The 14,051-nt window shown below is 31.3% G+C and overlaps 1 protein-coding gene across 1 annotated transcript; it reads left to right on the top strand.

The window, feature by feature from the left end:
- Positions 1-9,243: 9,243 nt before the first annotated feature.
- On the top strand, positions 9,244-13,298 carry LOC127714172 (uncharacterized). The gene is made up of 2 exons (XM_052220188.1): positions 9,244-9,286; positions 12,102-13,298. Exon 2 carries the CDS (start codon positions 12,136-12,138, stop codon positions 13,051-13,053), a length of 918 nt encoding a protein of 305 aa, XP_052076148.1. The 5' UTR covers positions 9,244-9,286; positions 12,102-12,135; the 3' UTR covers positions 13,054-13,298.
- The last annotated feature ends 753 nt before the right edge of the window (positions 13,299-14,051 follow it).

Genomic DNA, 14,051 nt, shown 5'->3' on the forward strand with positions numbered 1-14,051 from the left:
TCAAAAGATTTGAATAAAAGCAAGACTTATCAGCGTCACTCGAATGAAAACTGTTTTATTTTCAAATGTCTGTTTTCTAAATCAATGAAGCGAGTTCACAACCTCGACTTCTGCTTATAATTGAAAACAACACATTATTCCGAGAATAATCATGACTTTCTTTGTCTCTTCCACAGGCATGTAAAATAAGTAAAATTAGGTCGGGATCCTTCTTTATCTGAATAACATCTGCTCTTGAAGAAATATCTTACTCGCGGCTTTAGTAACAAAATGAAAAGGATATAATATTGTTGCTGCTAATCTAAGTGCTCATTGAAATAGAGTATATTACAATAACATTGACGGTACCAATTTTTCTGCACCAATTTATTGCACCAGTTGTACTCTGATACACGGTGGAATAGCCATATTGACAATTTCATTACCAGTGTATCAAAACATTTAACATTTACCGAGGAAACGTAAGTACCGACTATGCAGGAAAAATTAAGAAAATAATATTTAGTATTTATCAGACTAATTTTTGAATATGCAACTAAGGTTTGCGATAATTGTCTGATAGAATAAGCTAATAAGCTGGAAAGTTTACAACGAAAAGCTGCTAGATTGGTTTGCCCATATTTACAAGAACTGATAGTCTGTATGTAGGGGAAATTGAAAAACGCTTTATTTAGTATTCATCAGACCAATGTTTGAATATGCAACTGAGGTTTGGGATAATTGTGGGTTAGGATAAGCTGATAAACTGGAAAGTACTTTATTTAGCCGTTTTAACATTTTTATTCGAACGTCACTGCTTTTGTAGACGAAACGCGCGTGTGGCGCATAACATTTCAATCCTGGTATCTATGGTGAGTTTATCTACAGGTAGAAGCTGCTAGAATAGTTCACCTATATATACACGAACTGGTAGTCTGTATGAAGAAGTTGGTACGAAACTTAAGCTGACACGAAGAGCAGACGAAAATTACAAATGTTTTATAAAACGCAATATAAACAAGCTCCGGATTATCTACATGATCTATGCAATCCTTTCCTACCTGTGCACAGAGCACAACCGTATATCCTTTGCGAAATGGCAATGTTTTATTGTTCTTTTTGTAGATTTTTGAAAAAATAAATATGCTTAAGATAAAAAGAAATTTACCTTAAAATAGACATGACATGATTTTTTGGATGTTTTCATTGCTGATAAATTTTTTGACGAATATGTCTTCAATTGCAATCGATCTCATACTAAAATTATGCTGATATAGTCATGCAATCTTAATAGTCCCAGTTTGAGACAAACATTCAGTTAACACTGATATTGTCTGTACAGTAAAAAAAGACAACAATTCGTAATGATTGTTTGGGCATGAGGGACTTTACCAATACACGTTAGTATAAATATATACAATTGAGAATTTCTATTTTAAAGTATACAATCTTAATTTGGCTTATTCCCCTTTCCATAGGATAAAACAAATATGATAATACAATATATCCTGAATGACTAAATCGACTGATTAACGATACCGGGATATAGAATGAATAATTTAAAAAAAGGAAAATAGCAATGGTGAACAAAATATGATCACTGTTGATTGGTGCAGGTAAAACTGTTTGATATACAATCCATCCTGAGATATCCTCAGACTAATGATTTTAAGACTTGTTCAAAAAGACAAAGTGTTGGACCTCTTAAAAAAAATGTTTAATTTTTATTGACCAATATTTTTATAATTCATATTATACAATCCATCCTGAGTTTTTACATTAACTGATCTAAAATAGTGGTATATAGTTGGAAAACCACCTCAAAAGATGATAAATCCACCACCAGAAAGACCACTTTTCAATTCCTTTCAAATTCTAACTGAGTTTCGATCTCATTTACATATTATCTACGACTCGTTTTCGTTATATTAGGCGACTTCTAAGAAAATGATAAGAATATGTGACACTTTCGACCAGACACCAAACGACGTAGAAGTTATCAATTAAGGGTCATATAACCGCCTTTAACTGTTAGCAAAACACATCCTGCATAGTAGGCTAGAAAAAAACCCGACTAGATAAATGTAAAACTATCTAATCGAGAAAAGTAACGGCCTTGTATATATACAAATCAGTAATATGATATACAGCAACAACTAAAAATCACTGTATTACAAGCTTCTGATATGGGACAGCCACATACACACTTATATGATTTAAAGTTTCAAAATACATGTTATAGAAACTATCATTTAATGGATTAAAGGCATGCATTGTTATCGTAGTTACCATAAAATGATACATTTTTTTCTTCTTGAATGAACATGAACAAAAGATGATAAATCCGCACCACAAAGTCCACTTTTTGAATTCTTTTGAATTTGTTGAATGACCACAAATTTTTAGTGAATTTCAAGCTTTTTAAATTCTGGTGGCGGATTTATCATCTTTTGATGTGGTTTTCTTCATGTCCATTCAAGCAGAAGAACAAAATGTATCATTTACAATTAAAGATTCACACAATAACGAAATGAGAGTAGTCATACAGCAACGTTTATACAAACCTATTTCTTGGATAACAAAACTGTAGTTTTTTTGTACTCTAAACGATCTCCTATCTAAACTCTTTTTATCACACTTATAAGATTTTATTTTGCATTATACATGCTGTAAAAGCTTTTATTTAATCGATATGACTGGTATTAAAAGCGTGCGTTTTCATCGTAGTTTTCATCAAAATTTTAAATGAAGTAATCTTGTCAATTACAAAAATGTAGTATACAGAGAGTGTTTGTCATTAAAAGAATTTTCTAAATTGAACGCTTCCGAGAAGTGAACTGTACTCAAATGCACTTGCTATCTATATAACTACCTTAAAATACTTTTAGGTTACCGAGAAATATTCAAGTTTGGCGATATTCTTCCTTTGAGAAAACAGTGTGTTTAAAGATAAAAAAAGTAATGTTCAAACTTAATTTTCATGGACAGGTTTTAACAATATCAAACAGTCGATGTTGTATTTTATTTTCTGTCAAATATTGCATTGCTTACTAACATTTTCAGCAATTTACTTTTTGGCGGGTTATTTGATGCTAGTTCGGCCAAAAAAAATTACGTTGTATATCATTTAAAGTTCGGTAAAAATATAAATTTTAAATGTCAATTTCAAAAGTAAAAGTCACGTTTTCAACATTTTCTCATACCACGTATTGACATGTATACATTGTATTGATATTTAAATGTAAGACGATATGATTGGACAACCTTTTGAAAAACAGTTGAAACATGATTCAAAGTTTTAATTGTTAAAACATATCCTTGACAAACACATAGGTGGACAGTTTTCACTTAAATTACACATGAAATATTCAAATTAATACGTCGAATTAAAAAATTGTGGTACATGCTGTGTTCAATTAATCATGTGTGATTAGACTTCAAAGTATATGGTATCTGTAGCAAAACCTTTTGAAAGATAAGTTGTATAGTCTTAAAAATGCTCATTCTTAAGCAAACACTATAGTTGTTAAAGGAAAATCATCAATCGTCATATAAAATATTAAAATCAATACGTCGAATTAAAATATTGTGGTACTGGCTGTGTTCAATTTATCCTGTGTGATTATACCTCAAAGTAAATGGTATATGAGTAAAACCTCTTAAACATTAATTTGTATAGTGTTAAAAATGCTCGTTCTTAAGCAAACACTATAATTGTCAAGTGAAAATCATCAATGAGCATTTTGGCTTTTTCTTTTAATTATTATATTCCATTATTAGTAACTAACTGTGATCAATCAATATTCAAACTATAATGGTTCACTTGCAATAGATATTGCATGCCGTTTAACTGAAGTGTATACTTATTCTTGCATTTAATGGTCGAATACATTCTTCACTTAAACGAACGTGTGATTTTCAATCAAAACAAACCTTAAACTAAGTAAAACTAAATACCTTATCGAATACAACCACAACTAGGAAGACTAAATACAAATATCAACTAGTTTTGTTTATTTTAAAACATAATACTTTTTAATATTCTGATATCACTTTTATGTGTGAAAGCTGTTGAAACCACGTTAGAAGATGATAAATCCGTCACCAGATTGACCAATTTTTTAATTCTTTTCAGATTGTCACTCAGTTTCTGTGCCATTTGCATATTATCTTCGTCTAGTTTTTGTTGTACAGGGAGATTTATGCAAAAATAAGAATGTGTGAAATTTAAACTGTGACCAACTGACGTAGAAGTTACCAAGTAAATGTTATAGTATGGTTTTTAACTGCGACCAAAACCTATACTTCATAGTTAGTTAGAAAAGGCCCCGACATAATAAATGCAAAATCATTTAAGCGAGAAAACTAACGGTTAATATACAAGAAAAAAATGAAGAAAAATAAAAACGAAAACGAAAAACAAATATGATACACAGCAAAAAACGACAACCATTAAATTTCAGGTCCCTGACTAAGGGCAAACATATACTGAATACAGAATGTAGGGTTTAAATATGTTTTCGGGCATTTTTTTTAATTTCTAACCTGTGACAATTGCTTATTAACACAAAGTAAGAACAAATTATAAAACATATATGACTAAAATAAAAGCATGCATTATTATCGCAGTTTTCATCAAAATATTTTAAATCAAGTAATTATGTCAATTTGTTTACAGAGTGTGGTTGTCACTTGGCACTTTTCTAAATTGAACGCTTCCATGAAGAGAACTGCACTCAAATGCACTTGCTATTCATATACCTACTTTTAAATAAATTTAGATTACCGATAAATATTCAAGTTCGGCAATAATCTTCCTTTGAAAAAAAAACGTGCTTTTAATCTTAAAAAGTAATATACAAACTTTATTTTCATTCAAAGACTATGACGATATCGAACAGCCGATGGAGTATTTCATTTTCTATCAAATATAACATTGCTTGCTTACATTTTGAGTAATTTACTTTTTGGCATGAAATTTGGCGTTAGCTCGGCCAACAAAATTTACGTTGTATATCATTTAAAGTTCGGTAAAGATATAAATCGTTAAACGTAAATTTTTAAAGTTATAAAAGTCATGTGTTCATCATTGTCTCATACCACGTATTGACATATATACATTATATTGATATTATATTCAAAACGATATCAGTGGACAACTTTTTAAAACATATCCTTGACAAAGATATAGTTTGACAGTTTTTACTTAATTAAGGTCAGTGTAACACTTTCAGATCAATATTTAAAAAAAGTTTACAAATTTTAGTTTCTTTGTAATTTTGAACAAATTTTAAAAAAATCAAAATCCTGAAATTTTTAAAGTTTTTGAAATTTAAATATTTTCAAACTCTAAAAATCATTTAAAGTTTGATAATTTAGATATTGGATCCAAATTATCGTGTATAAATGTAGTTTTGATTATTTCGCTTTTTTTAAATTTCATTTTTTTTTTAAATTTAGATATTAGAATAAAAAAAAACGGGTGAAAAGAGGGGTGCCTGTAAAGTGCGAAACAGAAGAAAAAGCGGAACGAAACGATCGAAACAAATAGAAACGAAACAAAATAAAAAGAAGTTACTGTTACTGTTACTTAAAAGATAATGTGTAAAATAAACAAGAGAAAGACAGTTGTAAGTGGTAAACAGTTTGTATGCTCTTATTTGTTATAATTACATAAAAGCATATAAGAACAACCAACACATTTGTTAAACGGGCTAGTCTCAGTACATGTAGACAAAGCAGACAACAAAAAATAAAACCCAATAAATAGTATAGAATTTAAGGACACACAATACCGATCTGAGAGTCTTACAGTAAGGTTTCTCATATTTATATAATCGTATTTATAAGATAAGAAAACTGGTTTTTTTTTTGCTCTCCTATCGATATACAATACTTTATAAACACACTTGTAGAATCTACTTTTGTTAAATACATGCTATAAAAACTATCATTTATTGGATAAGACTGATATTAAAAGCATGAATTTTTATCGCAGTTTTCATAAAAATATTTTAAATATTTTGATAAAAAGTGCGATAAAAATTCATGCTTTTCAAATTGTTATTGAGTTGCCGTGCCATTTGTATATCATCTTCTTCTAGTTTACGTTATAAAGGGTGATGTATGCAAAAATAAGAATGTTTGACACTTTTGACTGAGATTAACTAATGTAGAAGTTACCAACTAAATGTCATAGTACGGCCTTTCACTGCAAGAAAAATCCATCGTGCATAGTAATTTAGAAAAGGTCCCGACATAATAAACGTAAAATTATTTTAGCGAGAAAACTTACGGTTAATATACAAAAAAAAACCCCTACATGAACGAAAAACAAATATGATACATATCAACAAACGACAACCACTAAATTACAGGTCCATGACTAAGGGCAAATATATACAGAATGTGGGGGCTCAATATGTTTTCGAGCATGTGTTATATGCTCTTACCTGTAACAATTCTGCAATAGCACAAAGTAAAAACTAACTTTAAATCATAAAAAAATAGGCTAGACTCACTAGATTAAAACAAAGCCGACAACAATAAAAAAATAAAAAATCCAATAAAAACATCAACTAAAAGACACACAATACCGATCTGAGAGTCGTCATTTCAGATACGTTTCCCTTGTTTATTTAACTGTATTTCTAAGATAAGGAAACTGTTTTGTTTTCGTACTCATAGCTATATTCTATCTAAATAAAATTGCGAATGGAAATGGGGAATGTATCCGACCGAAGAGCAGATAACAGCCGAAGGTCAACAATGGGTCTTCAATGCAGCAAGAAAATCCCGCACCAAGAGACGTGCTTCAGCTGGCCCCTAAATAAAAATGTATACTAGTTCAGTGAAAATGGATGTCATTCTAAACTCCGAAATATATAAAAGAAAATAAAATTAAAAATCATACAAGACTAACAGAGGCCAGAGGCCCCTGACTTGGGACAGGCGCAAACATGCGGCGGTGTTAAACATGTTTTTTGAGATCTGAATCCTCTCCCTATACCTCTAGCCAATGTAGAAAAAACGAACACACAACAATAAACACAGTAAAACTCAGTTTAAAAGAAGTCCGAGTCCGATGTCAGAATAAGTAACAAACGAAACTAAACAATGACAATAGTACATAAATTAATAAAGGACTACTAGCAGTTACTGACATGTGAGCTCCAGACATCAATTAAACTGATTGAAAGAACTCTTTTTAACACACTTTTAAGATTTAATTTGGTTTTATACATGTTTTATAAACTATCATTTAATGGAAATGACTAATACATTGGGATTTTAAAAACATAATTTTTTCTCGCAGTTTTCATTAAAATTTTATAGATTAAGTAAGTCGGTCAATTTGTTTACAGAGTGTGTGTATACTATGGGAATGTTCTAAATTGAACGCTTCCGAGAAGTGAACTGTACTCAAATGCACTTGCTATTTATATAGCCACTTCAAAATAAATTTAGATTGCCGAGAAATATTCAAGTTCGGCAATACTCTTCCTTTTAAAAAAAATGTGTTTAATGATAAAAAAAAAAGTAATGTACAATCTTTATTTTCATGCAAAGGCTTTAACAATATCAAACAGCCGATGTAGTAATTTATTTTCTGTCAAATATTGCATTGCTTGTTTACATTTTAAGCCATTTACTTCTTGGCGGGAAATTTGACGCTAGTTCGGCCAATAAATTTTACATTATTTATAATATAAAGTTCGGCAAATTTATAAATTTTGATTGTACATTCCTGAAGTAAAAGTCAGGTGCTCAACCTTGTCTCATATCACGTATTGACATGTATACATTGTATTGATATTTAAATTTCAGACGATCTGATTGGACAACCTTTTGAGGAATAGTTGCAACATGGATCAAAGTTTTAATTGTTACAACATATCCTTGACAAACACATATATTGACAGTTTTCACTTAAAGTACAGATGAAATATCACCATTAATACGTTAATGAAAATATGTTCCTGCTAGCTGTGTTCAATCAATCATGTGTATTGTCAAATGAAAACCATCAGTGAGCATTTTGTCTTTTTTTAATATATATTTCATTATTACTAGCTAACTGTGATCAATCAATATTCAAATAAAAAGCTGCACTTGCAAAAGATATCACATGCCGTTATAATGAAGTGTTTACTTATGTTTGCATTTAATACTAGGCGAATACATTCTACACTTAGATAAACGTAATTTTCAATCATTAAATTTTTTAAATTGAATTAAAACGAACTACGTTATCGAATATAATCACAAGAAGGACGTAGAAATTACCAACTTAATACCATAGGGTGGCCTTTATATGCGAAAACAATCCTGCATAGTAAGTTAGAAAAGGTCCCGACATAATTCACGCTAAACTATTAAAGCGAGAAAACTATTGGTTTATATACAACAATAAACCTACAAAAACGAAAAACAAATATGATACACAGCAACAAACGACAAACACTAAATTACAGGTCCCTGACTCAGTGCAAACATATACAGAATGTACCTCAATATTTTTTCGATCATGTTTTATATGCTATAACCTATGACAATTGTGTAATAGCACACAGTAAAGACTAACTTTAAAACATACTTAAAAAGGCTAGACTCAGAAGTTTTAAACAAAGCAGAAAACAAACAAAAATTAATAAATAACACAACACTTAAAGGCACACAATACCGATCTGAGAGTCGTCGTTCAGACACATTTGTTATGTTTATATAACAGTATGTCTTCTCTCATATTTTCGTACTCCATGAAACATATACATTTACGTTACAAATTAAACACACAGCGTACAATGAATCAACATCACGTTCATTCGAATCTTCCTATTCAAACAAGATAAACAATATTGTGAATATAAAACTACGAAAAAGAGTAAGCCATACCATGTTTGCTATTGGCAGACAATAAATACTGTGAACAATTATTGCAAAACAACTGATGAAGTAACAATCGTAACAATTCTTTGTATTACACATGTTTCAAAGACAACTCGTTCTTGGTACAAATGTATAATATCAGACAACAACAGGGACATTTGTATTTTACTTTTTTATCACATTTTAAATTGTTTTGCAATGTAATCTAAAACGCCTAGATAAAACAAAAGTTAATATTCAAAATAATTATGTTTTATAATTTTCTTAATCTGTTTAAGTGTTTATGTAAAAGTTTTCCACGTATACCTCTTTGAACTCTTCTTACCTACGTCAATTTGAACTCCTGCATATAACTATTCGTCCCTTTAAAACATGAGCTTATCTTAAAGTGTTCACAGTGTATCAACAACGTTAATTGGTAAGTTTATAAGTTTTTTATAATTAATTTCAACACATCTTGCTTAGTTCTATGTGCACAGTTTTGTTTAACTGTTACATAACGTATGGATTTCGTTAGAAATGTATTGTCTCATAATTCACTTACTAAATGTCTTAATACACCAGACAAAAAAATACAGCATTTTGCGTTAGACACAATATTCAATCCCATTTTTGTGCTTAGATCTATCTTTTTTTGCAGTATACAATATATGTTTTACCGTGATATTAAAGAATAGAGCTTCAGACGCATCGTATTTATTACGGAGTATATATCTCCCAATTGGTACGGAGTATATATCTCCATGCATACGGAGTATATATCTCCCAATTAATACGATATTCCCGGGCTTGTGTTTCCTATCATGATTTCCTTGATATAGGATTGCTGCTCACAAGGAAGCTATTAAACCAAGAGTTCCAAATGGGGAAGTTGAAATCATCCCTTCGTAAATTTTACAGACGCCATCACGAGTTGGTTGACCGTTATGGAATAACCGTTTCACAGATGATATCGGATATGTTCCTTATGTCGTAACTACAATACCCTCCCTTTTCACGAATATGACTTACCGAATTAGACTATTTACCGGATTTGTAATAACATAAACAACACGACGGGTGCCACATGTGGAGCAGAATCTGCTTACCCTTCCAGAGCACCTGAGATCACCCCCAGTTTTTGGTGGGGTTCGTGTTGCTTAGTCTTTGGTTTTCTATGTTGTGTCATCTGTACTATTATTTGTCTGTTTGTCTTTTTATTTTTGGCCATGGCGTTGTCAGTTTGTTTTCGATCTATGAGTTTGACTGTCCCTCTGGTATCTTTCGTCCCTCTTTTACGTGTTATTTTCAATTCGCAATTTAAAATGATGTATTCATTGAAATTGGACTCTGGTCCCTTCTGTATATCAAATTGGAAAACACATTTTGCTTGACTTTTTGAATATCAATTATATGGTAATTTTTATAAATTTCCTGTTACAAAACTTTGAATAATTCGAAAAACTAAGGATTTTCTTATCCCAGTAATAGATTACCTTAGCCGTATTTGGCACAACTTTTTGGAATTCTGGGTCCTCAATGCTCTTCAAATTTGTACTTGTTTGGCTTTATAACTTTTTTGATCTGAGCGTCACTGATGAGTCTTATGTAGACGAAACGCGCGTCTGGCGTATTAAATTATAATCCTGGTACCTTTGATAACTATTTTCCTGGGCTCGAAATCGCAACGTTCTCGAAGTAAAACTCTACCAATCAACGTGTGAGGGTCCGTCTATCAAAGATCTAATTTAGTTTAGAAAAATGTTTATGAAAATTGGAAGATATAATATAGTTTATAAGGAATCAACTGTCCGTTGAATCCATCCCTTCGTAAAATAAAAGGACGTCATCATGCGTATATCACAGATGACGATGGATATGTTCCAATTGTCCTAACCACATTTTTTCCCCAGAATGTGACCTACCGAATAAGACTAATTACCGATTTTGTTCTAACATGAGCAACACGATGGCTGTGTTTGTGGAGCTGGATCTGCATTGGACCAAAGAGCATTTAAGATCACCTGCGTTTATGTTAAGGCTCGTGTCGCTCAGTCTTACTTTTCAATGCACTGTTTTGCGTATAGTCGTTTGTTTTGCCATTGAGTTGTCAGTTTATTTTCTACCTTTCAGTTGAAAGTTCTCTTTGATATATATTGTGCCTCTCCTTTTCCAACGATAAAGAAACGAAGAGAAATTTTTATTTTTGCCTGACAACGTCTATTGTCAAATTAAATGCAAATTCAGGACAAAAACATTTAAATGTAGTATAAGTTTTATCCCTTTCGGATTGTTAACGATCCAGTTCACAAGGTAATAGCGCAAAAAAACATACTATCCTACTCGTAGAAATAGATTTAAATCCGATCAGACCAATTTGTTTATTCCGTTTTGCCGCTTGCCTAGCTGAGGATAAGCAAATACGGAATTTGTTTGACTCGGCCGTCAATATTTTCACAAGGCGATCAGTATTGCTTGTACAAACCAGTCATATTCAACAAAATAGGATGTAACAACGTTAAAGCTCACTTTAATGGTGGCGTGCGGTTATCTGTAGTTTTTGGTAAATCATATTAAACGCAAAATGATTTGATTGTAAGCAATATTAGACCACACTGCTTTCGCCTAATACTGTAAAGTAAGCTATAATTGGAGGGAAAAAAGAAAAAAAAAGACAACAGTCTGATCCGAAGTAACCCATATTTATTTTTTGGTGCATCACACTAAGTTTTCAGTTCAATACGCATATTTTGTTACTATCATTTGTCCTTTTATTGTTTCGTTTTAGAAAATATAATTGTATGTTTTCTTTGGACGAACGATTTTCGATGACCCCCAGACAATAACTAGCGAATGTAGTTTTTTCCTGTGATACAGTATGATGTAAAAAAGACTGTTATGGTTGAGCATTTGTCCATTTATGAAGTCACATTTTCCAAATATTCTCATCTAACCATTCTCCGAAACTTTAAAAACTCATTCAAGATTTTATATAACAACAGTAGTGCTTACCACTGGACTTGGTTAACTATCGATGACAAAATGTCCACCAGTAGCGGAATCGACATAGTGGTTGTACAAACTTATCAGTTAAACCAGGCTTATAATTAGGTAACTAATTTTGTTAGAAATAGAAAACAAAACTTCCTTTGAGATAACCTTGAATAAGAGTACAACATGTGTCTTTGTCTTTCATTCGTTTATTGTCGTTACAATAACATAAATTTCATATGAAAATAACTTTTTTTTTTCAGAAAGTATACATTTTTGGTTTTCAAAAGTACACTGATGGCTCCATCACTCACCTCGTGGATAGCAGTTTTCATATCTACAACTGTACTCATAACCAGTTGTCAAGATTCATATCTACAAAGTTCATTTTTTACATATAAACCCGGGAATGACAACAATGAAAAATGTCATGTCAAAATTGAACGCGATGGCATAGCACTAATTAACAAAGGTATTACAATAATGTATAAAGACATTAAATTCGATAGAGGCTATTACGTTACAGTTGAACATTTTTACAAAAAAATGATAGCCGATAAGGATGCTTTAAACAAAATTATAACAAATCTTAGACGAGTTTTCTCAGAAGATGATTTACTGCTTAAAGATGGTAGAGAAAAATTCAAAATATCCGACACATATGAGTCAACAGCCGAACAAACTCAATCGCTTTTAATTTATTTGTATACAACTGACTCTAAAAACTCACTGTACTCTTACTTGAACAAAGTCCTCAGAGATCACTCCGAAAACTGTAATAGTAAAACGATTAGTGCACGCGAGGAATATCTTGCGCCATATGCTGCAGCGCTGACAGCTACTCTTCTTCATTGGAAAAATCTGAAGTCAACAAAAACAACTACTTATCGAGGCATACGGATAACTATATGTGAAACTAATGATCCAATTATTTGGTTAAGTTTCACATCGTCATCAATAAGCGAAAATGAAGCTGCTGATTTTGGAAGGGTCACAACTTACACAATTACTAACAACGCCGTCCATAATAAATGGCGGCCTAAACTAATTTCTGAATATTCAGCCAAGCCTGAACAGCAAGAGGCCCTATATCATCCTGGTTCAGTTTTTAAATTTAACAATGTTGTCCATATCGGGACAAAAGTAGCATATGACATAGCCTTGGCGACACCAGCATATCAAGTCATTAATTATGAATATTGTCCGAGCAATTAAGAACAAATGCACTTAAATGATCCTTTAAAAAAGATGTCTATTAGACTTATTCTTTTAGATGTTTTGTTACAGTTTCCTTAAGCCTCTTTGCACATTTGTTTATTGAAACGCCTATCATTTTACTCAAAATATAATAAACGTTTAAACGAACCATATAAAAGAAATATTTGCTATAACGTTTTATATGGTTTTAATTTTATAATTCGACCGGTATATATTAGAATAAACTTTTGTTTTACACACTTTCACTTTGTCGGTTTTTTTTTCTTCATTTGAAAAATACATCTATGAATAAGGGCAACAGTAGTATACCGCAGTTCGAAAGTCATAAATCGATTGACAGAAAACAATTCTTGTTTACAAACTAAAACCGGCGAAAAACATCAACTATAATAGGAAAACAACGAAAACACAGAAACACTGAAGTGCAACAAAAAACAAACGACAATGCAACACACACAGAAACGAACTATAAGATAACAACTGCCAGTTTCCTGACTTGGTACAGGGCATTTAAAAATATATGTTGGTTTGAACCTGGTTTTGTGGCTAGCCAAACCTTGCGCTTTTATGGCAATGTTAAATATAACACTAAAATTACAACATTACATGACAAACTACAGTACAAATAAATGCAAGAACATTCAGGACAGAGAAATACACAAATAAACAATACAATAGTTCATTTCGATATGCTTATAGTTATCAAAGGTACCAGGCTTATAATTTAATACGCCAGACGCGCGTTCCGCCTACATAAGACTCATCAGTGACGCTCAGATCAACATATCAAGAAAGCCAAACAAGTACAAATTGACGACAAACATAAACCTGATGTTTTATAATAACAATGAATTAAACAAACAATCTGCATCAGTCTAGTATAAAATAATTAAAACATAAATGTTTCATTAATTCAAATTTGCAAATATATATGATCATATATTAAAAATACGGCTTCATTTTAGCGTCGCTTTCTAAATATATACGTTCATATT

Source organism: Mytilus californianus, unplaced genomic scaffold, assembly GCF_021869535.1.
Source record: "Mytilus californianus isolate M0D057914Y unplaced genomic scaffold, xbMytCali1.0.p SCAF_9, whole genome shotgun sequence".
Lineage (NCBI taxonomy): Eukaryota > Metazoa > Mollusca > Bivalvia > Mytilida > Mytilidae > Mytilus > Mytilus californianus.

Coding starts and splice junctions, on each gene's coding strand:
- LOC127714172 (XM_052220188.1), top strand. CDS start 12,136: ATGGCTCCATCACTCACCTCGTGGATAGCAGTTTTCATATCTACAACT.